At 36.9% G+C, this 27,464-nt stretch overlaps 4 protein-coding genes across 19 annotated transcripts in view; 1 reads left to right on the top strand and 3 right to left on the bottom strand.

Moving 5' to 3' along the window:
• Positions 1-2,116: 2,116 nt before the first annotated feature.
• On the bottom strand, positions 2,117-2,698 carry LOC126696548 (uncharacterized). The gene has a single exon (XM_050393267.1). It carries the CDS (start codon positions 2,696-2,698, stop codon positions 2,186-2,188), a length of 513 nt encoding a protein of 170 aa, XP_050249224.1. The 3' UTR covers positions 2,117-2,185.
• A 2,360-nt stretch (positions 2,699-5,058) lies between these two features.
• LOC126696547 (uncharacterized) lies at positions 5,059-6,504 on the bottom strand. Its single transcript, XM_050393266.1, has 2 exons — positions 5,633-6,504; positions 5,059-5,311 (listed from the first exon to the last, which is right to left on the bottom strand). The coding sequence occupies exons 1-2, from the start codon at positions 6,502-6,504 to the stop codon at positions 5,059-5,061; spliced, it is 1,125 nt and encodes a 374-aa protein (XP_050249223.1).
• Positions 6,505-9,023: 2,519 nt separating this feature from the next.
• On the bottom strand, positions 9,024-18,650 carry LOC126697331 (FAD synthetase 2, chloroplastic-like). Its single transcript, XM_050394294.1, has 5 exons — positions 18,438-18,650; positions 17,779-17,831; positions 17,530-17,665; positions 9,722-9,897; positions 9,024-9,616 (listed from the first exon to the last, which is right to left on the bottom strand). Exons 1-5 carry the CDS (start codon positions 18,581-18,583, stop codon positions 9,105-9,107), a joined length of 1,023 nt encoding a protein of 340 aa, XP_050250251.1. The 5' UTR covers positions 18,584-18,650; the 3' UTR covers positions 9,024-9,104.
• Positions 18,651-18,729: 79 nt separating this feature from the next.
• The window catches only part of LOC126697329 (uncharacterized), an 89,913-nt gene continuing 81,178 nt past the window's right edge, over positions 18,730-27,464 (top strand). For 5 of the 16 annotated variants that reach the window (XM_050394290.1, XM_050394289.1, XM_050394281.1 and 2 more), the window contains exons 1-6: positions 18,736-18,891; positions 18,981-19,458; positions 19,533-19,650; positions 20,625-20,755; positions 21,286-21,371; positions 22,245-22,354. In XM_050394290.1, coding sequence (XP_050250247.1) covers positions 18,798-18,891; positions 18,981-19,458; positions 19,533-19,650; positions 20,625-20,755; positions 21,286-21,371; positions 22,245-22,354 — 1,017 coding nt within the window. In that variant the 5' untranslated portion in view covers positions 18,736-18,797. Of the gene's footprint in view, positions 18,892-18,980; positions 19,459-19,532; positions 19,651-20,624; positions 20,756-21,285; positions 21,372-22,244; positions 22,355-22,445; positions 22,482-22,702; positions 23,175-27,464 lie in introns of those variants that run through there. The other 11 variants (XM_050394288.1, XM_050394285.1, XM_050394280.1 and 8 more) reach the window with 7 other exon arrangements.

The raw sequence follows: 27,464 nt of genomic DNA, 5'->3' as shown, positions 1-27,464 counted from the left end.
TATTGACTAATGGAATTGTAATGATTCATTTATAATTATTTTCAGCCTCCTTGAAGCTTCCAATATACATAATACATCCTCTATGGAAAAATGCACTTACTAATATATTCTTATTAATCTGTCAATATGATTATCTACTCAATAATTTAAAATATACACCCAAAGAAGTCATACCTCGAAAATGCACTTTTCTGAATCTTCAATCCAAGTGACACAAATGCATCAACAATTATTTAAGATTTAATCCAATAATTAGCATGCATTCATATATATGAAAGCTATGAATCAGTGCTTTACTGAAATAGCAAACTATCAACATCATATCCAATATTGTTTATTTGTAAGAAAGACAAACAGTTTAATAACAAAATAAATAAACAATAAAATTGGTATATGGGATGGGAGAGTAAGAATTTCTATTAGAATTAGAGTGTGCAATAGTGTAAGTGTCCAATCGTATTATACTCAACTGGTGAAAAAACATGACACTATGGTTGTAGTTGTAAAATACAGCATGTGACAGTATTGGCAGTTTTTCTGTAGCGTCTGTCAGAATTGAACCAAAGGAAAAAGATCCAATTAAAAACCACAAGAATCAAAACAATCATCCACACCACAGCAAAGCAATTCATTGTTATTTCTAATTGAACAAACAATTACAATGTCTACACCTCTGCTAAGCCTATCCTACCTGGATTCCAAAAGATAAGTTGCAAAACAACAGGGCTTTGAACATTTACATTCCAAGTTATTTCCAATCGGTCAATGGGCATGGTTGCCTAAGCCAGAAGGACAATTTCACTACAACTAATTGGTTATTAATCCCACCTATAGCTTATTTCATAAATTAAAACCTCCTTTAAACATAAAAATAAAACACAGAAAAGAAAAACAGTAGGAAGGAAAGTATAAAAATAAAAGAACCTAGGAAAGTACTATGGCTTTGTAAAAGACTGACTTTTACATTATATTTTGGAAGTAAAACCGAACAGCTTGTGGCAAGATACAATGTTTTGGATGAAAGTTGACCCACAATTCTCTAATTTTCCAAAGCACACTCAACAATTCTCTGATTTGCCAATGCACAAGAACAACGCAGAGATATAGATGAGACTCAAAGAGTCCATATCCGTATCAATTTTCCTGGGCTTCTCTCTCTCTCTCTCTCTCTCTCTCTCTCTCTCTCTCTCTCTCTCTCTCTCTCTCTCTCTCTCTCTCTCTCTCTCTCTCAATTAATCATTATATCTCTGTCAAAGACCCAAACTCTCGGACCAATAATATAGATTCAATTTTGAATGTGTGTTTGTCTTCCTTATAATCTCAGAAACTGAGTTGTGTGTTCAAAACCAAGCAGCAAACCATTACTACCAATCCATATAACAAAATGTAATAAGGGAAACAAAAATCATCAAGCAAAAGAGTGGAGAGATACCTCAACCAAAACAGTCACGTTCTGTAAGGAGAGGAAGACAGGAAGGAAGGAACTTAGATAGGTGAGGAAGGAAGGAACTCGGATACACTGTAAGAAAGAGAAAGGCTCTTCTTCGATCCAGAGAGTTTGCAGTTGTTGTGGGTGGTGCTGCTACTGCTGCCTGCTGAGTTGTGGTGGTTGTGGGTGAATCGGGGAAGGAGAAGGGGATTAGGAGAAATAGGGTCTGAGGAAGGAGAAATAGGGTTTGTGGGTATGGTGGGTATTGATTGAGTGGGTTTTGCGTTTATTGGGTTTTAGAAAAGTTTTAGGCTAAATTGCAAAGTACACCCTAATATTTGGGGGTGATTGGATTTTACACCCCAACATTTCAAAACTTTGATTTTACACCCTAACGTTTGGTTCCATTAGCAAATCACACCCTTGGTTAGATTTTGCTGTTAACTGCCAAGTCATCTTGCTGACGTGTTTTTTTTTTTTTTTTTTTTTTTTCCAAATAAGCTCAAAATGACACAGTTGCAATGGAAATGATGTGATGAGTTGGCACATGCTAAACGGCACCGTTTTGCCCAAAGAGAAAACAAACAGAAAATCTAAAAATCCTAAATCTAAACCAGCCCTTAGCTCCCAAACCCATGAACCCAACGCTTCCCTTCCTTAAAAACCCCAGAATTTCTCATTTCTCATTAATCTAAGAACAACCATTATTCTACGTTTAAACATTAAAAAAAAAAAAAAAAAAACAAAAATCAATCTTTATTCCAATACCACAGTGGCACCCAATTCCTTGAGCTTAGTGAGAATCGGATCAGCCTCTTCTTTGGTGAGACCTTTCTTCAACACCACAGGGACTTTCTCGACCAATTCCTTGGCCTCCTTCAACCCCAAATCCGTGAAAGTTCTCACCTCCTTTATGATTTTGATCTTCGCCGCCGCATCGTACTTCTCCAGCTTCAAATCGAACGCGCTCTTCTCCACGGCTTTAGCCTCCTTGCCCGACCCGACTCCGAATCTGGAAGCCGAGGATGGGCCGAGCCCGAAGACTGCTGGGTCGTACTTGTCGAGGCCCATCTTGTGCCTCCAGAGGACGGAGTAATCATTGCGTTCAAGCTTGGTGAGGTCTTGGTGGTTCACGATGCAAGGAGCTGGTTGTAGAGCCGATGGGTGGTCTAGGTTCATAAGGGATAGGAAGGGAGGGCTGGTTCGTGGGTTTAGATTTAGGATTTTTAGATTTTCTATTTGTTTTCTCTTTGGGCAAAACGGTGCCATTTAGCATGTGCCAAGTCATCACATCATTTCCATTGCAACTGTGTCGTTTTGAGCTTATTTGGCAAAAAAAAAAAAAAACACGTCAGCAAGATGACTTGGCAGTTAACAGCAAAATCTAACCGGGGTGTGATTTGCTAATGGAACCAAACGTTGGGGTGTAAAATCAAAGTTCTAAAACGTTGGGGTGTAAAATTCAATCACCCCCAAACGTTAGGGGTGTACTTTGCAATTTAGCCAAAGTTTTATGTTTTGCGAAAAGTTTTTTTTTTATGTTTTTTTTTTTAAATATTGTGCTGACGTGGAAAATTGTGGGAGTTTCAGAGACTTCGGTTTTATATAAATAAATAAATAAATATATATATATATATGAGTTTAATAAATCGTTTGTCTTTATGAGTTTCGATAATGTAGGTGTTCTACAGATTGAAGGATTTTCCTAAGCGACCTCCTTGAAGTTAATTTTGAGGTTTTCAAACAACCTCCCTAAAGAGCTTTGTGATTATTTTTATTTTATTTTTGTTCTCTTCTTTTTAGCTCTAAAAAGTTCAAACATCCAATTTGGCCAATAATAACATAGGTTTACCAACAAAATATTAGAGGAATATGGAATAAGTGTAAATTCAAAAGTAGAAGTGCCGAATTCTACGATGACAATGGAAAGGGGTAGGTGAAATGAAAAGGGAAATGGGTAAAATAAAGTTGAATTTGACAGTCGAAGACTCGAAGCACCTGATTGAGCTTTATATAAGCAATGCCCAATAACAAGGTGTGTAAATTGCAGAGACACGTAACATGATTATAATTTTTTTTTACAATTTCTATCTTTTGTTACAATTTTTTTTTTTTTTTGTACTTTTTATTTCCCAGACATACTTTTAACATAACATAATTATAATAACATTCATCTCACACGTCATTATCATTAGTATTATACACCATCACAATTGGGAAAGCCAAATTTAAGTCATGAATTGGCCACTGCGAGGGTCAATATTCACTTTTAACAGTAAGCAATTAAAAAAATAAAAAATAAAAATAAAAACAACAACAACAACAATAATAATAATAACTAGCCTCTGACCACGCGCTCACGCGCGTGCTCAGAGGCTTTTTTATTTTTTGGGTAAGGATTAATTTAAAGTATTTATTATACTTTGGAATTATTACATTTTTCAATTACAAAAAAAAAAACCTAAGAGTGTGATGAAAAACTTATACTTGGATTGTAGTGGGAAGTTCTTTTTCTATTTCAATCGAGAAGTTCTTTTTTTATGAGAAGTTCTGATGAAAATTATTTAAACTGACACCCTTTTTTGTTTTTTTTTTTTTTTTTTTTTTTTTAACGTGGGATAGTTTTGCTTATTGTATTGGAGGGGTAGTTATTTTCTTACAAACGTATCACTACAAAAAAAGAGGGTTATAGCTGCGCTTGAAAAACGCAGCTATAGCCAATAAAAATGCAGCTATAGGCTATGGCTGCGTTTTTATAGCCACATTTCTAAACACAGCCTATGCGGTGAGGCTATAGCCCCTTGCGGGGACCTAGAGCTGCGTTTCTAAAAACGCGGTTTTCTAACAAACATGAGTAGTGGGAAGTTCTTTTTTTGAGAAGAAAAGTGGGGAAGTTTTGTACATGTTTCTTTTTTTTCTTTTTTCTTTTTTTGACATCATTGGGGAGTTTTTTTTTTTTTTTTTTAACAACACGTGGGGAGTTTTTTATGCTATTGAATAGAAGTAGGAATGCATTTCAACGTAAAAGTAGGAATTTATTATTTTAACCCCATTTTTAAGTTTTAGGTAAGGGTATTTTTGACAAAAAAAAAAAAAAACACAATAACTAACTTTCTTTTGCCAATTTACTATTTTAACTCCATTTTTTATTTGTTGGTTAATTAATTTAGGGGTATTTCTAACAGGAAAAAAAGTAATAACTAACTTTCTGAATCCTCTTAATATATACAGATAACAATTACATTATATATACTGTCAATCATCACTACAAAATTGCTTCTCAACTTCTTTTACAAGTGAATTTTCTATGGAACATAAAGTGTTGTCTAGTTATTGACTATTCTATTTCTATGGTTTTCAACTTCAAAGTATGACACATCGTAAAGAATTTCAGTAACCTTTTTAAGCAGACAATCATCGAAGCAAAATCTCACACACACATTTTCATATTATAATATATCATTAGATAATATTACAAAATCTCTTACATATAATTATATCCCGGTACATGACTATTATATAGTAATACTTAAACCAATCAAAACCCAAAGTATAAGTAATAAGAAATAAGATACAAAACCAGATATATCCACTCTATAAAATATTGACAATATCTTAAAAAACCAAAGTTAAGATTGTTCTGCTGCCGCTGGTGAAGTAGGTTGGGACGCTGATGGAGATGACTTTGCTGGAGACTTGTTCTTACGCACATATTTCCGAGCCCAAACATGCTTCCCATTGATGGAGAATTTCGCTTTGTTCTTATGGTCAAGGACCACTTCAATGAAGGAAGCTACAGGAACAACAAGACGTGCATAAAGTGGTTGCTCCTCTGGTAGAACCTCTTGCATGAAAATGTCTTCAATGAAATCTCCAAATTTCCTTCAAAATAACAAAAAAATAAGAAAGATAAGTCAAATAGTTTATAAATACATTAAACACCACTTAATTTTTTTATTAATTTAAATTTAGGTATCATAGCATATATCTTATATTTTCTAATTAAATTCAAACCATAAAATTTATCAATATAACACATGTTTTTCAATTGAATTCAAATAAATGACCATATTATCAATGTAATACAAATAATGTTATCTTTTTAAATAAATCGTTAAGGTGTCCTAGGAATTGAATCTAATATATACACATTTTTAATGGAAAATAAAGTTAAAAGAACAATTTTGTTTAGATAGAGGGTACCTAGTGAAGAACTCTCGAACTTCATTCTCTGTAATGGGGTACCCTTTAGAGAAAGTCAAGAAAATAGTTCTCTCATCTGGAGGGACTTCTTTCGCTTCCTCATCACTAGGGCTACTCGACTTTATGCGACTCAAAACCTCACCAATTTCATTGTTCAAAATCTGTCTCTGAAACGAAAGATCATAAGGATCAAAACCGCGAGAAACCTCCAAAGGCAGCCCTCCTCCACTCACCGGCACGTGAGGAGCCAAATCCAAAAACTGTGAAACCCCAACGTTAGGAGATTGAACCCCAACAACCCCAGAAGAGTTGTAATACAAAGCAGAAGACAAGGGGTTCAGAATTGCACTATGATAGTTCCCCGGCTTGGCAAACTCAAACCCAATGCCAGTGCTTTCCTGGGCACTCTTGTTTGCTTGTGCAAGTTTCACTATGTCGTCGAAGGCTCTCACGCAAACCTCATTGATAATCTTAGTGACACCACGAATAATGCCAATACGATTGTCGTGGAAGAAACGGAGGGAGACCCCAGTTTTTGTTAGGCTTTGAATCAAAGGGATCATGTCAGAGGTACTATCAGAAGAGAAACGAAACTGGTCACTCTCAATGCAAGTCAAGGCCATGACAGACTCATCGACTAGTGCGTTGAGTATAGTGTCTGGCAAGGACAATATTTTGGAGTACACCATGTCGATTTCTTCACCAACTTTCTCGAGCCAAAGCCAAAGTGCCATGACTTGGGTGGCCTCGGCAGGGTCACGGCCAAGGTTGAAAACCAAGCGAGTGAAGAGGGTACGGTCTATGGTGTGGAACATGTTGAATTCCTCTTGTGAGATTGAATCCCTAATGGGAGGAGAAGAAGGATCAGCCATTTTTGGTGGTTTGGAAACTGAAGAGTCTCGTTTCGTTGGTGTGAATTATTGGGGTTTGAGAGTTGGGTTTTTATATGGATGAATAGTTGCCATTGGTGAACTTTGGGATGCGAGATGATTGTTGGGGACGAAGCGCCATTTCGAAATGGTGCCATTGTTTCATAAATGGAAGGCTTTGTTGGAGTCTCTATATGTGGAAGTTTCAATTTTCAAAGACAACGGTCAAGAACACTAGGTGCCGTTTCGGGTTTTTATACGGTTTCTCAATTGTGCTACGGACAAATGACACGGTCTTTAAATTAAGACTCCGATTATTTACGCAACTTTTATCATTACTTTTTATAAAAAAAAGCAAAAAAAAAATCTTTTACCATTACACTCAACTTTTCATACATGACGAGTTATGATAAAAATTATAAATTTTATTATGATTCTAACATTTTTTTTTGGAGTTTTTGATAATTTGCATATTTTTTCAATTAATATGGCATTATTTATTTTTATCTATTTATTGAACTTTTTTGAAATATTACTATATAATACCTTAACTCTCTCATCCTCTATGCACTTAAAGCATGTAGAGGTACTATCTGGCTTAACTTACACCCGGTGGTTGCCATTATGTTTTTAAAACTTTAATAATATTTGACAAAATGGGAGTCCATGATTGCGGGCATGGGTGGAACTAAAATTTTTGGTTAGAGGGGCCAAATATAATATTGATATATCATTAAAAAAAATTCAAAATACTTTACCATTACTTTTTTTTTTAAATATATATATATATATATATATATAAACTTTTACCACAACACGCTCAACTTGTTATATGTAGCAAGTTGTGGCAAAATTTATGAATTTTGTTATGATTCTAACATTTTTCTTGGAGTCTTTGACAATCTACATTTTTTATCAATTAATATGGCATTATTTATTTTTATTTATTTGTTGAACTTTTTTGAAATATTACTATATAAATACCTTACCTCTCTCCTGCTCTATGCACTTAGAGCATGTAGAGGTACTATCTGGCTTAACTCACGCCCGATGGTTGCCATTATGTTTTTAAAACTTTAATAATATTTGACAAAATGGTAGTCCATGATTGTGGGCATGGGTGGAACCAGAAATTTTGGTTTGAGGAGCCAAATATAATATTGATATATCATTAAAAAAAAAAATTCAAAACACATTTTTTTTAAAGAAATTTTGGTTTGAGGGGCCAAATATAATATTGATATATAATAAAGTTTTTGAGTATTCAAAAAATTCCTTAGTTTGCTATAAACATTTACCAAATAAATTCACCATCATTTATTTTATTTTTTTAATATATGTTTAAAATCTCTTTTTTTCTTTCCACGACTATCACTCCTAAGTCCAAATATTAAATCACTCCATAATTTTCATTTTAAATTTTAAATTTAATCAAGCATTGACAAATAATTGGAAATTTAACAACACCAACAAAAGACTAACATTTCATTTGTTTCAATGAAAGCTCTTATTTAAAGATATGTTTTTGCATTTTTCTTGTATTTGGTAGTACCAGGAAAAAAAAGTCAAATAAACACGCTCTCTTAATTTTCCTTATTTAGCTTGGTATGAGATAGAACTTTTTTTGGTTAAAATTTTCTGAAAAACAATCCTATCTACACAAAACTAAATAAGGAAAACAATTATATTTCACACAAAACTAAATAAGGAAAGTCAAAAAATAGTTTTCCAACTCATTTTAAGGTCAATACCAAACATAGGAAAATGAAATACTTTTTTAGACAATGTTTTTTGAAAATTTTATTTTCCATAAAATGTTAATGCCGAAACAAACAGATTCGTCCCAAATAAAAAAAATATTTCTTTGCAAGAGAATTATTTTGAACTAAAATCCTAACTCCACCACTGTCTGATGGGTTTTTTTTGGCTGTGGATCTGCTTGGTTTTTGAGTTTTTGCCAGTGGATCTTATGGGTTTTAAGACGAAAATTTTTTTTAGCTTGCAAACATTTTCAGAAGTGCAACAACACACTGAAAAAGAAAACACTCACCCTGGATTATCAAAGAAGCATTTCTAAGTTTATATAACATATTAAACATTAATTCTTTTTTAGTGTAGAAAATGGAGCCCTTTTTCTGCATACATAGATGTAGGGATGATTGCAAGACGGGTATGGGGTTAGAATCTCTCATCCTCATCCCCGCAGAGGCAAATACAAGAACTGTATTGAAGCATTAGGATGCGGTAATACAACTGAGGGGACCCGTACACACAAGGTCTGTTGCAAATGAAAAAATACACTTCCAGCTAACCAAGCCAGCAAAAACTGACTATAATTTGACTTCTCTTTAATCTGTACTTAGAAAAGAAATTCCTTACATTAATGTATAACATCTTAGTTTCACCTGAGAAACAAATCAATTAATTCTGAATTGATGAACTAGCTATGAATATATTCTGCATAAGGTGCTAAATAATTGCATATTGCCCATCACGCATGCAGCAACAGAAGTACCAATTCATTTTAGAGTGTGGATAAAACTTCTCATCTGCATATATTTTACAGAAAGAAAATTGAATATGGAAAAAAAGTATTAATTGAATCAAGTTCCTGAATCACCAAATTCAATACATAAGAGCCGCAAGTCTTGATTACCGACAATATTACATGTACCTACCTCATCCATTTCAATATGAACATGCTTTGTGTCAATAACTACTTTACATGGTACTAGGTTGTCCTCACCAATAAAAAGAGAGCACTTCTCATATAGACCCTCCTTTGGTGCTAGATTTAACAAACAGGACTTCGGAGCTGACACCCTACTTTTGTTGCTGGTAAATCCTTCCTGGTCCTTTGCCATCAATATAAGCCGATGTTTACGACCCAAAAGCTCTGAAACATATCTCATATCCCCTACAGCAAGGGCACGACGAACACGAGTTGATGAGACTTGTCCTCTCTCTTTTGAATCACTGGAGTTCATATTTCTGGCATATTGTTTCTTGTCCATAACAGAACCTATAATGTAAGCCCCCAAACCATACTCTTCACACAGCCTCACCAGCTCTAATGCATCGCCAGCAGCTCTATATCCAAATCGGTAATTTTCACCTGTCAAAATTTCCCATCACAGCATCTAATTCAGCGTATATCAAGAGTATTTTTGACTCATAAAAGGTGCACAATGATAGCAATTGGATCCTTAATCATATTTACCTGCAACAACTCCACGTACTCCAAGCTCTTTTGCCAACTTCTCAACAAATTGTCGAGGAGTGAGATGTCGAACACTTGAAAATTCAACTTGAAACTCTGCTGGAATCATGTTATTACAGTATGGGGCCCAAGAGGAAAGAACTCGCATCCGATCACATTTGGCAACTATGGGAGCCCTAAAGTAATTTAAAATTTTTAATTTAATCAATGAAATTGTTCAGAACTTGAATATCAGGAAAAATGTATAGGAGGAAGGGGCACTGCAAATGCAAGGCAATAATTTTCGCAAAACCATAAGGATGACTCACATTTATTTCCCATAATATATATATAGTTTTACAATAAATATTAAGAAAAGTGGCAATTTCCAGAAATTATTAGTATAAAGTTCTAAATACTTGTAATTGAAATTGACTCAATTTTGCAAATTTTGACCTACTTACATGAAAAAGAAAAAAAAATAGTAAATATAGAGGTAAAAATGATTATATTAACCCATGGAACCCTTTAAAACATAACCAGCTTTAAAATTTTCCCATCCATTATTGATAAACTCGCATTATCAACTGTAAACAGTCCAAACCTATGGGCTGTCCCTACATCACTAAGATCAAATAGTGATGATCAGTGTATGCTTCAGAAAGAAAATAATGCCATGTTGGGCATAAGAATCAACCTACAAGTTACAAGCAAACAACATTAAAAAATAATGGATACATGATTTTCTTCATAGATCCCCTTTAAGTGCTGATAAAAGGCTCTAGCAGAACTATTTATGAAAATGCTGAGCAGCTGAGGAAAGACATAAGCCTCTATATTTCCACTTATTCCCAAGCATAACTTTCAAGAAAATTATATAATACTTTTTGTCTACATGATTGTAAGATATCTTCAGATCCACTCTCACCAAAATTTAGTAACCTAACATCTCCTATGAACCGGATCATGATAAGAAAACTAAGAAAGAGCTGCTTGTTTGGTAACCCTTTCTGTTGAACCTATTTCACAAATAGGTTCAACTAGTTTCTTCTGAAATTGACATGATTTACATGGCTTTCTTCTGAAATTGACTTCATGATTTACAACTAGTTTCTATCTGTCCCCATGCTCTAGAGAGAAATCATGTGTTCTGAACAAATGTTTTTTCCATGATTTTGTGAGAGGCCCGGCTACCTCAAATTAGTCAGAAATATTGTTCTCGGTTTTTTTCACTTCTGTTTTTGGATCGGTATGGGTGGATTTCGCAGTTTTTTTATTGAATCGAAGTTGTTTCAGTTGGTGGTTGAGGAAGGGGGGAACTTTTTCTCCCTTGAGATTTTCGAAAGGGGGAAGTATTTCATGCAATCAGTTTTTATGGGTAAGAATGCAGCACGCTGGTTATTGCATAGCTTGGAACACACGGTGATTGGGGTTAACCCCAAACACTTTTTCACGCTCAGGGAAGGAGACACTGCCTACACAGTGCAACGGGGTTCTAATTCGTTTGGCCAATATTTGTTAGTAACAGAGCTCAAAGTAGGCGGGATGAGAAGATCTATCATTATTCCTGCAGGCAAGGTACTACAAGGTTTGAGGGCCTTTGGGATTGAATTAAGGAGAATGTTGGAACCTTCCCATTATGCGTTAGGTGGTCCAAAAGCTTTACTGTACAAGCCGAAGGTGAGTTCTGAGATTCACCCTTCTCGGTCCTTTGTTGAAACGGTAAAAGCTTCTGTGCAAGTAAGGAAGCATACACAGCAGCCCTCCATTAGAGAGAAGGACAAGTTTCAAGCAGTAGAGAACACAGTGCTGCCTCGGAGAGAAGAACCTTGTAATCAGGTGGTGGCTATTGAAGTTCCGGCTGAAAACGCTATTCCGATTGCCATGGGTGGTGTGGAGAGGAGAGACTTTGGTATTAATGGGGAGAGTAAGATTAAGGAGAAATTTCAGGAACAAAATAAATTCAGATCTCCTTGGTATAATTTGAATTTGAAAGACGTTGAGTCTGGAAGGGAGAGTCAAGTTAGGAGGTCTAGCTGGTTGGGGAAAGGTTTGACTGTGGAAGTAAATGAGTTTGGAAAGAGGCGGGTATCTTGGCTACGTTATAGGGGTGATAAGCAAAGTATAAAGTGGGTAGCACGTGGGGCCAATTCTGCCCAGGATGATATTAAAGGAGTGGACCTTAGGCCTTCAGAAGCCCATGTACCTAGGCTGGGTAGTACTAAAAGTTGTTCAGGCCCACTGTTGACAAGCCCGTTTACTTTTGAGGCAGGGGATTGTTCCAAGCAACCCCAAAAGAATCCCAGCCCAGTTACTACAGGCCCAAAGGTCGCGGAAGGCAATATTGTGTCACAATCCTCTAGCCCGAGCTCAAATTTGAGTGGCACGAGCTCTACGGTGCACCCTGTGAGTTCTGCGACTGCTTTCCTACCACCAAGGAGGATGGCGAGTCCTCCAATGGTCACTTTGGGCTCAAGGTCTGCCGTACTAGTACCGGAAGTCTCAAGAGGGAGTGGGTTTAGCAATCCGGTGAGTCCGAGCTGGCTTACCCAGTCTCACACCTTGCTGATATTGACAGAGGAAGTGGCCCAGGCTGCATGCGAGCTGGGTTCGTCATCCTCAGCACTGATATGTGCTTCTTTGGAGCTGACAGAGGCGGTGGTGCTGTCGTTTGGGGACACGATAGAAAATCTGGTGGTGAATCCGTCATCTCTGGTTGAGATGAAGGGTGAGGATAAGGAATCTTTGGGTCCGGAGGAAAGGGTGACAGTACAAGAGTCTGATGATGTTAAGGGGGTATTTCACTCTTGTCCCACTATTAGGGAATTGGTAGGTGATTTGGATAAATCATGGGGTAACTCAAAAGGGTGGATGCTAAGATTGCGTGATGATCGGCAAATAGTGCTTCCTCTGGCTCTATATCGATCTCCAGAGAGTATGTCGGATTGCTCAGCCACGGATGTAGAGACTATAACAGGTAATGATTCTTTTATCAATGAAGGTCAGATAGTTAGCTGGGTAGAGGAGTGTGATGGGTTAGTAGATTCTTTGTCTATTGTTACTGGGTCAGAGGATGAGATGTGGGAACTTGATGAGAGGTCGATGACTTGGGAGTGTAGTGGCAAGCCTTTAGTTGTGGTACCTCTGGCCACAGAAGTTCCCTTGGAGTCGGAGTATTGTTCTGAGCTGGGGGTTGGGTGTAAGGAGTCGAAGATGGTAGATAGTAATCATTTATCACAATGGGTATCCAATCGGATTAAGGCTTTTAGGAAATCAATGGGCACTTCTTTGGAAGGTTTTGAGGAGAAATTACGAGATTGTTGTAAGCTATAAAGGCCAGGAAAAAAAATAAAAAGCTTCATGCAGTAGATGATCAAATGAAGCAGGGCAAGTCGGGGCAGAAAGGTCAGCGGGAGTTGAAAATTTTATTGACCTCTTTGAATGTTGAGGCTGGTTCAACGAAATCTAGGACTGTAAGTAAGGAAAGGGCTGTGGTGGTTCATCAATGAATTTGAAGATTATTTCTTGGAATGTTAAGAGGGCTGAATGATAGGGATAAAAGGTTACGGGTTCGAAATCTGGTTAGGAAATGGGGGCCAAATGTTATTTGTCTTCAAGAAACTAAAATGGGGTTAATAACTAGAGTCGTGATTCGCAGTTTGTGGGGTGGTCAACATGTGGATTGGTCTTATCTAGGCTCTTGTGGAGCTTCTAGAGGGATGCTTCTGATGTGGGATACAAGGGTGGTGAATAAAGTGGAGGAAGCAGTGGGGTGATTTTCGGTTTCTTGTAAATTTACAAGTGTGTGCGACCAGTTTGTATGGGCGTTTACGGGCATATATGGTCCTAATTCTTCGAGAGACAGAAGGTTTTTACGGGAGGAATTATTTGGTTTAAGCAGTTGGTGAAATGTTCCATGGTGTGTGGGTGGTGACTTTAACGTGGTAAGATTCCCTTCTGAGCGCTCTGGTTCTACTTCTTTTACTACTGCTATGTGGAACTTTTCCCATTTTATTTCTGAGAAAGGCCTCATTGATATTCCGATTCAAGGGGGAGACTTCACTTGGGCTAATTCTCGTGAAGTTGCTTCGAAGGCTAGGCTGGACAGATTTTTATTTTCTGCAGATTGGGAGGATAAGTTTCCATCTGTCTCTCAGTGACGCATGCCTAGGCTGTTATCTGATCACTTCCCGATTGCTCTTGAAGGTGGTTCTTTTCAAAGAGGTAGAAGGCCATTTAGATTTGAGAATATGTGACTTAAAGATGATGGTTTTGTGGAGAAGGTGCGATCTTGGTGAGATTCTTATAATGTCCTAGGAGCTCCGAGTTTTGTTTTGGCCAATAAACTGAAACTCTTGAAAAATTATTTGAAAAAAATAGAATGTGGAGGTTTTTGGACATGTTGAAGATCGGGTGAGAAAATTGTGGAAAGATCTTAGTGATTTAGAGATGATTGAGGAAAGTCGTATTTTATTGGAGGAGGAAAGGCTGCAATTGGAGAGAGTTCGAGGTGATTTAGAAAAAGTGATTTTGATGGAGGAAATCTGTTGGAGGCAGAAGTCTAGAGTCCTTTGTATTAGAGAAGGAGACAGGAATACCAAATTCTTTCATCGTATAGCTAATTCTCATAGGAGGGTTAATTCTATTGATAGGCTTATGGTGGATGGGGAGTTATCTTTGGACCCGGTAGCTATAGCAAACTGTATCTCTCAGTTCTATAGGCAGCTTTATTTTGAGGATGTGGCTCATAGACCTGTCCTAGATGAAGTGAACTTTTCTAGTATCTCAGTGGAAGATGCAAGTTGGCTAGATCGGTCTTTTGAGGAGGAAGAGGTGTTTGGGGTGATTAATGATTTTAATGATGATAAGGCACCTAGCCCAGATAGCTTTTCTATGGCATTCTTTCAATCTTGTTGGTGTGTTTTGAAAACAGAAATTATGGCTGTATTCCACAATTTTCATACTCAGGCAGTGTTTGAGAAGAGTCTTAATGCGCCGTTTCTTGCCCTTATTCCCAAGAAAGTGGATGCTGTGGAGGTTAAGGACTTTCGGCCTATTAGCTTAGTTGGGGGGGTTTATAAGATTATTTCTAAGGTGTTGGCTAATCGGCTTCATAGGGTGGCGCATGAACTTATTTCGGATTCACAAAATGCTTTTGTGAAGGGCAGACAGATTTTGGACTCCATATTGATTGCTTCTGAATGTATTGATAGTAGATTGAAGTCAGGAGTTCCAGGTGTGTTGTGTAAATTGGATGTGGAGAAGGCGTATGATCATGTGAGTTGGGATTTTTTAATGTATATGCTTCAGCGTTGTGGTTTCTCATAAAGATGGAGAAAATGGATTAGGTATTGCATTTCAACTGTAAAGTTTTCCATTCTGATCAATGGTAGCCCATCTGATTTCTTTGGAAGTTCTAGGGGGATTCGACAAGGGGATCCATTATCTCCATTGTTGTTTGATATTGTGATGGAGGCATTAAGTCGTATGTTGGATGTGGCTGTCTCCACTGGGCAATTTCAGGCTTCTCTGTGGGTAGTACGGCTGGTCCATCAATGATGGTGTCTCATCTTTTATTTGCAGATGACACGTTGATTTTTTGTGATGCTGATCCTTCCCGGATTGCTAATTTTAGGGCGATTCTTGCTAGATTTGAGGAAGTATCAGGGCTTTGTATTAATTTGGGAAAATCTGAGTTAGTACCTGTTGGTGGGGTGCTTAATTTGGAGGCTTTGGTTGGTCTGTTGGGGTGTGGGCAGTCTTCTCTACCCTTGAAATATTTGGGCCTTCCATTAGGTGCAAAGTTTAAGGATTTATCTGTTTGGAATCCTATCCTAGAGAGAATGGAGAGGAGATTAGCAGGTTGGAAGAGAATGTATTTATCTAAAGGGGGTAAGGTGACACTCATTAAAAGCTCACTCTCGTCTTTACCTACTTACTTTCTTTCCCTTCTTCCTTTACCGGGTAAGGTGGCAAAGCATATGGAGAAATTACAGAGAGATTTTCTGTGGAATGGGATTGATGGTGAACCTAAAATACACTTAGTTAATTGGGCAAAGGTCTGTAAGCCTTTGCAGGTTGGAGGGATGGGTATTAGAAGGTTGGGAAGCTTTAGTTCTGCCTTGCTAGGAAAATAATTGTGGAGGTATGGCATGGAAACTGATGCTTTATGGAGGAGGGTTATAGAGGCAAAATATGGGAATATTTGGGGTGGTTGGTGTACGAAAAAGGTGACAAGTCCTTATGGGGTCAGCCTATGGAAATACATTAGAAATGGCTGGTTGAATTTCTCTAAACTCCTTGTATATGATGTGGGGGATGGTACTAGAGTGAAATTTTGAAAGCATGTGTGGTGTGGGGATTGTACTCTCCAAGAGGTCTTTCCGGAACTTTATAGTATTAGTAGGTCAAAGGATTTCTCGGTGGCTGAAGTTATGGGTTGGTTTGCTGGGAGGTTTCACTAGAATGTGCAATTTCGTCATCCACCACAAGATTGGGAAGAAGAAGCCTTTGATCGGTTTATGGGGTTGGTCTATTCTTCGACAGTGCGGGGGTTTGGCCCGGATAAGGTTCGTTGGAAGCTTGCAAGGAATAGAGGTTTTGAGGTTAGAGGATATTACTAATCTTGTTTCCTTTCCATGGAGAATGATATGGCACTCGAAGGTTCCTCCAAGGGTGGCATTCTTTTCTTGGTCTGCTTCCTTAGGTAAGATCTTGACAACAGACAATCTTCGTAAAAGACGTGTGATAGTGCTTGACTGGTGCTATATGTGTAAGAGTTGTGGGGAGTCGGTGGATCATCTTCTACTTCATTGCTCCATAGCTTGGGAGTTATGGTCCTTGGTTTTTTGCCTGTTTGGTATTCAATGGGTTATGCCTCATACGGTTCTTGAGTTGTTTGAGGCTTGGCAAGGAAAGTTCGAGAGACATCATCACATTGATGTTTGGAAATTAGCGCCTCATTGCTTGATTTGGTGTATTTGGCGTGAAAGGAATGCTAGAAGCTTTGAGGGTTGTGAGCGTTCCTTGTTAGAGATTAAGTCTTCGTTCTTGCACACTCTCTTTGAATGGAGTGTGGTCTTTTCTCATTTTTCTTGTTCTTCATTTCCTATTTTTCTTGACCGTTGTACTTTTGTTTCCTGATTTGTGCCCCCATAGTACATCCCCAATGTACTCGGTTTGGCACTTTTTCTATTATTAATAATATTCTTACGTTACTTATCAAAAAAAAGAAAACTAAGATAACCAGCACGCCTTCAATTGCCAAGTCCTTTTTTACTACTTCAATTATTGTTATTTTTGGTCTTCCTCTACAAAGAAAAAACAAAATTAATAGGTCTGTTACCAATGCCATAGACCTTGAAAACCCCTGAAATGGAATTGGTAATAAATTTGTTATCTTAACTTTGGTACTAATCTCTTAAAACTATCTGGTGCTGAATCCAAAGTTTGTAAAGTTGTAGCCACCACCCTGTCAAGCTTAAAGTAAGATAACTTCTTAACCCTTTTCTGGATGCAAGTAGCCGTAGGTGGTTTCAACTCAACTGATCAGTCCATAATAGTCAAAAATTACCAACAAGTGCACAAAACCACAGAATATACTAGTGATTTTGCTTTGTATATTAACCATAGAAGCAAAAAAATTATGCAAATAGTCATCCCTCAACCATTTTTACTTCTGTCATGATACAAAACCAATTTTGTGTACCTCGACAACAAGAGCCTAATAAGCAATTAAGCACAGAACAAAGGCAATTGATAACGACTCCATAAATATTGGGAAAGAAGAATTCAAATAAATGAATAATAAAGATAAATAACATCCATACCTAGGTTCCCAACCAAGCACCTCTGCAATTCCAACAAATGACAAAAGAAATGGAGGTCCAACCTTTGCTGCTTGAATTGCAAGTTCTCGATGACCGATGTGAAGGGCATCAAACTTTCCCAATGCTACTATTCCCCCTAGAGATGATAATCATGGGTTCAAATACTAAAAAGCCATACGGAACGAAAGCACGATAGGTTTTTCTGTTTAGAAATAATAAATAGATGGTAAAATATAGGATGAAAGAAACCTGCCACCGGGGGCAATCCTTGCGATGAAACCTCACGATCCTCTTCTTGTTGGCTTTGGGCACAAACGAAAAAAAGAGAGAAGCAAATCAGATTCCACACCAAAATATGATACGAAGCAATACGTATCTAGCATAATGATTCCCACATTAGAACTAGAATTTAGAACCTTTTTGATTGCAACCACCAAATCATCCCGAGGAACCTTCTGATGTGCTAATACTTAAAAAGTTACAGAATCATAATTATTTGTTTCCTAAACTTCTAAATGAGAAAGTAGAGCATAAATTCCTAACTTTTTGATTGCTAGACTCGAAACCGCAACTTGTTCCTTAGGTGCAGTATCTTAGAATTTTCAATTAAATTCGAACACATAAGTATATGAATTTAATTATCCCCAGCTCGCCGAAAGACGGTATTGTTAGTGTTTCAATCATGTGTTTGAATTTTTAAAGAAAGAAAATAAAAATTTTCAGCAAGTTAATACAGTAAGTTATTAGTAGAACTGTAGAAGGCAGATTTAGAGGATTTTTACTTCTAGTGCCTCTCAAACTCACCGTTTAAACAAATAAACAATCAGAAAGCACAGGAATTTGTATAATTAAGAGCTAAAAAGCATAGGTATTTATAGTTATCCTTGAGTGCGTGCGTGCGTGCGTACCTTAGTTCACTGGTGATTGAACAGAGAAGAGGTCGAGACGTTGAACGCCGACGTAGCTGGCGGAAAACGGCCCCACGTGGCCGAAGTTTAACGGCGGCGCGAGGGAGAACGGCGACATTTCCGATGGCAAACGGCGCCGTGGGCATCGCCGTGAGAGGGGAGAGAGAGAGAGAAACTGATTAGAGAGAGCGGAGATAAATTTTTTAAAAAGAAATAACAATTTCTAGGTTTTGCTTAATATATCCTAATATATAAAGCCCTAAACTACGTCGTTTCACTTTGGAAAAATATGGCAAACGGTATACTATAAATAAAGACTCTAGTTGACCCTTTCTCACAAGTCAAGACCAGAGAGCAAAAATGAGTACCAGTTCGAGGTTTCTGTTCAGCAACGGCGTCGTATTGCACTCCTCCGACGTTCCTCCCATAACAACTTTCCTCGAATCACATCCAGGTACCTCTTAATTTCTCAGATCAAAACGCTGTGTTTAGTTAGTAGCTATTTGCTTACCAAATTAATTAATTAATTAAATAAAATTTCAGGCGCTTACACTACCACTCGAACTCACAACAATGCCTCGTGCCTTTTGTTCTGGGAAAGGCACGTGAAAAGGCTAGCTGAGTCGATAAGAATTCTATCGAATTCGACTCCACAGCTTTTGTTCAAACAAAACAATAGTAGTATGATTATGCATTCACTGCCGCAATTTACAATGGGTCCATTTCGGGCGCTTGTTAACGATTCGATGAGTAAAGTGTTGCCAATTGCGATGAAGGAGAGGAGGAGTGATGGAGAGGAATTGTCGGTTACCACACTTGTTAGTGGGAATATTGAGAGATTGAGTGGAATAGGGAATGTGGATGATGATGATGATGGAAGAGTGTGTCAAGCTCTTGATGTGTATGTTTATGTTGGGAGTTATGTGGTTCCTGCATTTGGGGTTCGAGAAAATGGTGCTCGTTTGGCCGTGGTGGGTCGCGGGAGGGATGTGGCGAATGCTAAGTACTCGGATTGGGTGAGGTCAGTGTGCATGTTTTTGTTGAGGGAAAGGAAAGAAATTTATGTCCCTTTTATTTGTTTTGTTTTCTTGGCAGGCTTAGGAAGCCTCTTGAAAAGTTGAGGCCTTTTGCAGTGACTGAGCTCTTGTTGTCAAATGATGGTGATCAGATACTTGAAGGATGTGTTACAAACTTTTTCGTTGTTTGTCGAAAGGTGAGTGGCTAAGAATTCAAGAAATGCTCAATTATTGTGACTGCTTATCTCAGTAGAAATTTGGTTTAATTTTAGTGGGAGATTGTTCACCAAGTAGCATTTGTTCCTATTTCTATTGATCGGGAAATCCTACTGTTTAACTGTTTTTGGTTCATATTTAACCATTTAATTGTCGTTGGACTTAACTTAATGTGAATCCTATCATGAGATTGTTCTCAGGTTGGAGAAGTTGGTTTTTACAGAGTTAAATTGGCATGCAATAAAGAACTAGAAAATCAGGGTTTGTGTAGTGACTATATAGAACTATTTTAACAGCAACTAGTTTTCAAGTAAGTCTGAATTGCCTACTATGTCTATTATATGTGTATATATATATATATATAAATGAATGCATTTTTTCAAATTATTGTATAATCTGCAAATCATTTGAATTCTCTTATTGACTTGTTTTGAAATTCACTTTTGAATAGTTATAAAACCACTCACAACTTATTTTACCTTGCCTAGGAATTGTACAACCACCATCATTGATTTTGGAAATATATAGGGAAATCTTTTTATTAAGGGAATTGAAAGGTGATTACCTTTGTTTCTTAGAATGTCTGATGTACAAAAGTTAGGATATTGTCTTTGCACTAGAGCGATAGTCCTATTCATAAGAAAAGAGGGTGTTTATGCTTTACTGTCTTTTGGAGCTTTGCATGGGTTCCAAATTTCAAATACTTTTAGAATGCTTATTCCCATGACATTGACACTCTCTTTTTCCACTTGGAACTTGTAGATAAAAAATACTCATCAAAGCAAGTTTTAAATGACAAGGTGGCTTGGTATTAGCTGGCACTGTTGCTTTCTCTTCATATTCTTAGAATAGCACTTGACTTATGAGAATCTTATCAATATCAGGATTGCATGTATTGTTGTATGTTCCCTGCTATTTGGTATTAGTTTTATAATTATAATTTTTTTACGGAAGGTGTTTACAGGATATTGATGAAGCTAAAAGAGACTACTTGAATGACCGCAATGATACATGTGCTTTTGAAGTACAAACGGCTCCTATTGGTGATGGTGTCCTTCCTGGAATTATTCGCCAAATAGTTATTGAGTAAGTCTTTTCTTGTTTTCAAGTGTACTTACTTTTTGTTGTAAACTTATGTCTTACATACGAAGATTTCAGTTAGCACCATTGTCCCAAATTGTGGTCATCTCTCATTCAGATTTACGTCCACAAAAACCTGCTCACTGTCAATGTTTCCATCTTTTTTGCAAGGGAAGACTTAGAAGCTTTCTCAAATCTCCATAGATCATGTTGAGAGTGAACTTAAATATCAGATTGTCTCTTGTGTGGAGTCTTCTATCACATTTATTTTAATAGAATTACAACTATGAAGGATCCAAAAAAATTTCCCAGTAGCATTGTTAAATTCTTGTTGAGTGAGCATCTGTGCTATTCAGGGTTGAGGATTGGGCACTTGGATAAGTCTAGGAAATATCTTGGCATTCAACTTGTCCAAGTTCAGTTTCCATTTTGCTTCACCCAATGTTAATGGGTAGCTAAATCAATAAGAAAAGGGGAATAAGATGCTTATTTATAGAATTTGTTATTTTTGATTTTGCTATTTTACAATTCTGCAGAGTATGCTTGAGCAAGGGAATCTCATTTCAGGAAGTTGCACCTTCTTGGTCAAAGCATGAAACTTGGGAAGAAGCATTCATCACAAGTAAATTTTTTAACTTCCTGTAATTTTTCCTGGGATGGCAATTGCCAGTTGAGTGAGCACAGAGCATATCTTCTTTGCTTTTAGAATCCGTACATGTCCGGCTGTGGGTTCTCTTCTTGTTGCTAGGACAAGTTTCAATCTCATAGGAATTCCAAATGCTCAATTATTATGGTCCAAGAATGATGATTTGGACACTGATTTGTAATATTTTTTATATGTAGCTTTGACCAGAAGATTTATTTTAGTTGAGGGCTTTAATGCATTCAGTCTGTGCATTGATATTTTCACTATCACGCAGTTTCAACAACTTAGCTATTTACTGTTTAGTTTGTGCAACATTGTTGAAATGGACAGTCAGTATTTTCATATGAACCATACTATTTTTATTTTACGGCTTCAAGATATGAGTCTTATCTATTGATTCACTTTTCCATTTTTCTTTAGTTTCATATACCCCCTCAACACATGTATGCTCTTTCCTTAGAAAACCCACTCTCTTATACTCTAGGTTGTGTCTAACTTTTTGGATCACCATTTACTGCTATCAGCATGGACAGCGTTTCCATAGAAAACCCAGTCTCTTATACTCTAGGTTGTGTCTAACTTGTGGATCACCACCACTTACTGCTTTCAGCATGGAAAAAGTTATTAATTTGTGTCATAATGTAAGAAAACTTGAAATCTGCCAATTACATTTTTCACCAGTTTGATACCTTAATGGTTTCCCATCTCAATTACAATGTGATGAAGGCTGTTTTTTCTTCTGGAATTTAATCTTGTGGCAAAAGTCGTACCCAAAAGTAATAGTAGATTGCAAGAAAGTTCTTGGTACTATTGCTGAAATCATTATATTAATGTACTGTTGTATTACAGATAGCTTGAGACTTTTGCAACATGTGGAGACAATATTAGTTCCAAGTTCTTTGGAATCAATTATTTCAACAACTCGGGAGGAGATATCATGGGAAGAGAAGCAATTCAAGGTGTGAATTTCTAAGAGTTTAACTAGATTCAGAGCTTTGAGCTACTATAAGTTGCTGATTTTTTCATGATTGTTTTATTTTGAATTAAAAGCAGGATGGTCCCGGGATGATCACCGCATTAATTCAGGTGAGCATGTATATTCTGCATTACTTGCACTGTCCATAAAAATGTATTTATGTGTGCAACTGTTGAATGTACAACAGTACAAGGATAGATAAGTAAGAAAACCCTTCTGGAAAGTGAAACTGTGGATCATCATTTAAACTCTATATGCCCTTGTTTTCTTATTCTTTTCAAAAAAACATTGAGAGAAAATGAAAATGATCCTTCTTCTTCTTCTGGTACAGAAAGAGATCATGGAGAGAGCAATTCTAGAAGGTTTTCCGTTATGTGATGCTGTATGAAAGTTGGAGCCTTATCGTTTACCTTTTGATATTCTCAAGCACACATTGGACCACCTTGCTAGGAAGGACTGACTTAATTGCCACTGTCTACACTTTGATATTCTCAAGCACACATTGGACCACAGTGCTAGGAAGGAGTGAGTCACTTGATTGCCAGTCTACACCAATATGTAAATTTCAAGTCTATAAAGGGTCTAGTGCTCTTTTCAGCTTCAACCGCACTAAACATGTGAGAGTCCTGCCTCTTTGTGTGTGCGCTGGGACTGGTTGTGATGGACCGGGGATTTTTACATTTGCCATTAGTTGTCCATGGTTAATATTTGAACGTTTGGTGAGAGTACTTTGATGTATGTTATAAATTTTCTCTGTATACTTCCAACATGATAATGAAATATGTTTTTTTTTTTTAACTTAACACCCCTCCTTGTGAGAGGCCCGCTCTATAGAAAGAAACACTTTCTCGTAGCTCATGCATTTTATACGTTAGTCCAATGCTAATGCCACCACTTCTTAAATTTTTTTAGGTGGAGGAGCTCTAAAATATCTTGCACTTTGTGAATCAAATGAAACCACCTAAAGCTTGAGAAAATTAATAGGAATGTGAATGAGTCTGCGTGGCTTGCTAATGTTAAAGGATTCTAGCTTGAGCAACGCTAAAGATATAACAAAATGTCACAACATTTTTAAACTAGTATGTCAACTCACACATGGGTCCATCACAATCGGAGTCAGGATTTATAATTATGGGGGCGGGTCTGTTGTTGGCTATATGCGGCAGCTCCGACCTTTGGTTCTACTACTACTTAACTGTTTGAGGGTTTTTTTTTTTTTTTTGAGGGATTTTTTTTTTTTTGGGTGTGTGTGACTTTGATGTTGAGTAAGGAAGAATAATTTTATTTAAAATTTTTAAAGAGCCGGGCTTTTGTGTTGGGTAAAATTGGTTAATTGGGCTTATTTTGTTTTAGATTTACTATTGGTAATTTTTGTTGTTGTGCTAATTTTTTGAGCTTGTATATTTTGTTTTAGATTTTAAATCTATTGACTTTTTTATGATCTTTACTAGGAGGAATGCCAGAGCTACAAAATTTTTTACAAATTGTTGATGTAGTAAGTGGTTATTAGTAAGTCAAAAAGTGGTGTAAGCAGTGAGCTAAGTGCGAACTAATATGAATTTTCTACATCAACAATTTATAAAAATATTGTAGAAAAGTTTGTGGCAATAGCATTACTTTTAAAATAATTAATGATATTATTAAAAGGGGGCAAAGTGTAATTTTAGAGAAAATTGCTAAAATTAGTACCCGAATATATACTAATATTTACATGCTTGTGAATGAAACAGAAGAATCTTATACATGGTTGTTGAAGACTTGGCTTGAGTCGTTGCTTGGACGTGCTCCTTCTACAATTATCAAAGATGATGACAAGGCTATGGGTAAGGCAATTGCAGAGATTTTACCGAATACAATTCATAGATTATGTATGTGGAATATTTTATAGAAAGTTCCAAAAAAATTGGCTCATATCTATAATAAATACCCACTTTTTCAAGGAGAATTTCACCATTGCATTAACGATACAATCACTATTGAAGAGTTTGAGTTAGAATGGAGTGAGCTTGTAGAGAAGTATGGGTTGGGGGATAATGATTGGATGATAAATCATTATATGCGACGTGAAAAATGGATTCCAGCTTATTTACGTAGGAGCTTTTGTGCTAGGATGTCTACAACTCAAAGGAGTGAAAGCATAAATAAATTCTTTAAAGGTTATGTTCATTCAAGTACAATGATAAGTGATTTTGTGCATCAATATGAGAAAGCCTTAAATGCACGTTATCTAAAAGAGAAACAGCAAGATGTAAAGACAAAAACTTCAATGCCAATTTTGAAAACATGTTACAAGATGGAAGGAGCGGCGGCGAAAGTTTATACAAGAAAGATATTTATAAAATTTCAAGAAGAGTTATTTTGTAGTAAAAAATACAAGGCATCCAAATATCGTGAAGAAAGAGTGAAGAAAATATATAAAGTGGCACCTCATGGGAAAGAAAGTCCAATTTATGAAGTGTTATTTGAAATTTCTGAGAAATAAAAAATAAATAAATAAATAAAGCTATTTGTACGTCCCATATGTTTGAATTTATTGGAATTCTTTGTAGGCACATCCTTACTGTTTTTGTGAAAAAAATCTCTTGTGGACTTTCTTCCCCTATATTATATTTTAGAAAGATGGACAATCAAGGCCAAGAATAATATTATACATGACATATATGGTGATGTCATATAGATGGAGCCACAAATTTCTTCCACTTTGATGAGAAATAGTTTACTGCTTCATTTTTTTGAAAGTTACAGAGGTAGTTTACTGCTTCATTTATATGGTGATGTCATATAGGTGGAGCCACAAGTGCTTTACAAGACCCTCTGTATGTTCTATCTAAGGGAAGACCTAAATCATTAAGACAAAAGAATCCAAAAGAAAACCAACCAACAAAGAAAAGAAAATGTAGCATTTGCAAGGCCATGTGAGAAGAACTTGTCCATCCATAAGTTCTATACAGGTACAAGATGTATTTGATTTTATTATTAATATATTTTTTCAACTAGATTTTATAATCAATATTTATTCATTCCTTTTATTTGTTAAACATCCTTAGGACTCTTTGTCATCTATGCGGTATCCTCCTACAACATCAACTTCTATGCCTCAAGGTCCCCATTCTTTTTTTTTTCTTTTTTTTTCTTTTTTTTTCAATTGTGTTCATTCTAATATGTTTTTAATTTGGTTATACGTTCTTTTACACAGGATTGTTAGATGTCACTCACTAACAATTCCAAGAGAAGTGAAGCACAGACAATATTTGTTCAAAGAAAATGGATTACCTAACAACAGTTTTTGGTTATATACTATTTTAATTGTGGTGGAGAGAATCAGCCTCCTATATTTTGAATTTCATTGGTTTTATTTCACATGAATGCATTTTAGATTTAAAACTAATGGGACTGACAAAATTGGCTACAGATGAGATAAGAAAGATTGACGAGACCATTCCCTAGAGAAGAGCATAACCAGTGCCTACGTCATTGACGAAGACAGCTGGATCATTCAATGCCACCAATAATGCCTCGGACGGTTACAAAACCAACTGTACAGACCGTTGAAGGCACATTAAAACTCCATTACAAGGCAGGAGGCGTTACCAAAGGAAGACATTAACATCACAATCCCAATCACAACGGCTAGAATCCAAGGCAACGTATATAAAGCCCCCCACACTGCCAACAAAAGGTACAGATAAGATAGATACACAAACAAGATACTGGTTGCCATTTTTGCTATTTTATTTCATTTTATAATACACTTTCTCGTTCTGACTTTGGCATCGCAGGCGTTGTGGCAGGCACCACACCGGTGACCACCCTTATAGAAGAAGTTCCCTCGTTTATACAGATATCCAAGCAAGAATTTGGACCCATCTGGGTACATACCATTCGACTGACGAAGTCACGCTTCATCAAAAACTTTCAAAAAAAATGTGACAGGTTTTATATTACATGGAAGACATGTATTAAAAGCTTTTGGAGATGTATTCAAAATTCCAAAGTTACATTGTATTCAATTGTGACAGGTTTTATATTTACACCTTCCTGAAAATTAAGGCAACAATGAAGACCAACTGCTCTGGTGTAAAAACTGAAATGGAAACACAGCCAAACATTAATTTCTTTACTTTGCCAGAATGCTAATTAATGAATATGCTGATTTCCCAGGGGAAAAATCACAAAATGCAGGACATGATCTCAGCATATGTAGCGCCTTTAACATTGAAAATTCAGTAGACTGTCTTATTGGTTTAAGCATTACGGCATAGTCAACAATTCAGTTTCATTAGATATCAGATACAATGGCCTTCTAAGGCAAAAAATAGAAAGCATAGAACAATGCAGCTGCACAATAAATAAGAGAGTTCAGATATTTATTCAAATCCTTTGTCACCATTGTAATTTTTAGTAGTGATGGGTACATAATAAGTTGCTAGATAGAGCAGTGGAGGGACAGCATCTTGCTGGATTCTCAGTTGGAGGCAACAATAATTAGGGCTGTCCATGGGTTGGGCGGGTCGGGTTTGTGCTCAACCCGCCGCCGACTCGACCTGATCGGGTGGAGTCTGCCATCAACCCGCCGCCGACCGAGAAACTGATCGAATCGAGCGGTTCAGACATCCAGTTGGTTTCGGGCGGGTCGGTCGGAATCAAGATCTGAGGTTCAGGCGAGAAAACGGCGAAAAGTCAGTGAGATTTCGCCAGATCTGGAAGAAATCTCATCTGATTCGATGAGATTTCACTAGATTTGGACGAAAAATCACTAGATCTACTTGATAAGTCGCCGAAATATGAAAATTTGTTGCCAGAATCTGAAAATTTGAAGTCGGAATCCGAAAATTTGAGACCGAAATCTGGAAAATATCACCGGATTTTGGAAATCTCGCCGGAATCTAGGAAAAACTCACCGGAGTTTGGAAAATTTGGCTGGAAATTCTTAAACATCGGTCGGATTGGATTTTTCAGGTTTTGGGAGAGGAAAACCGAGACCGACTCGCCGGAGTCGGTTTTTGGAAAAAATGATCCGCCGCCGACCGGTGACTTGATCGGGTCGGCCGATTTCGGATCGGTCACCGGTCGGATCCTCCGGGTGGGTCGGG

This window comes from Quercus robur, chromosome 8 (genome assembly GCF_932294415.1).
Source record: "Quercus robur chromosome 8, dhQueRobu3.1, whole genome shotgun sequence".
Classification (NCBI taxonomy): Eukaryota; Viridiplantae; Streptophyta; class Magnoliopsida; order Fagales; family Fagaceae; genus Quercus; species Quercus robur.
The sequence above is the reverse complement of the archived record's forward strand: the minus strand, read 5'-3'. Positions and strand labels throughout refer to the sequence as shown.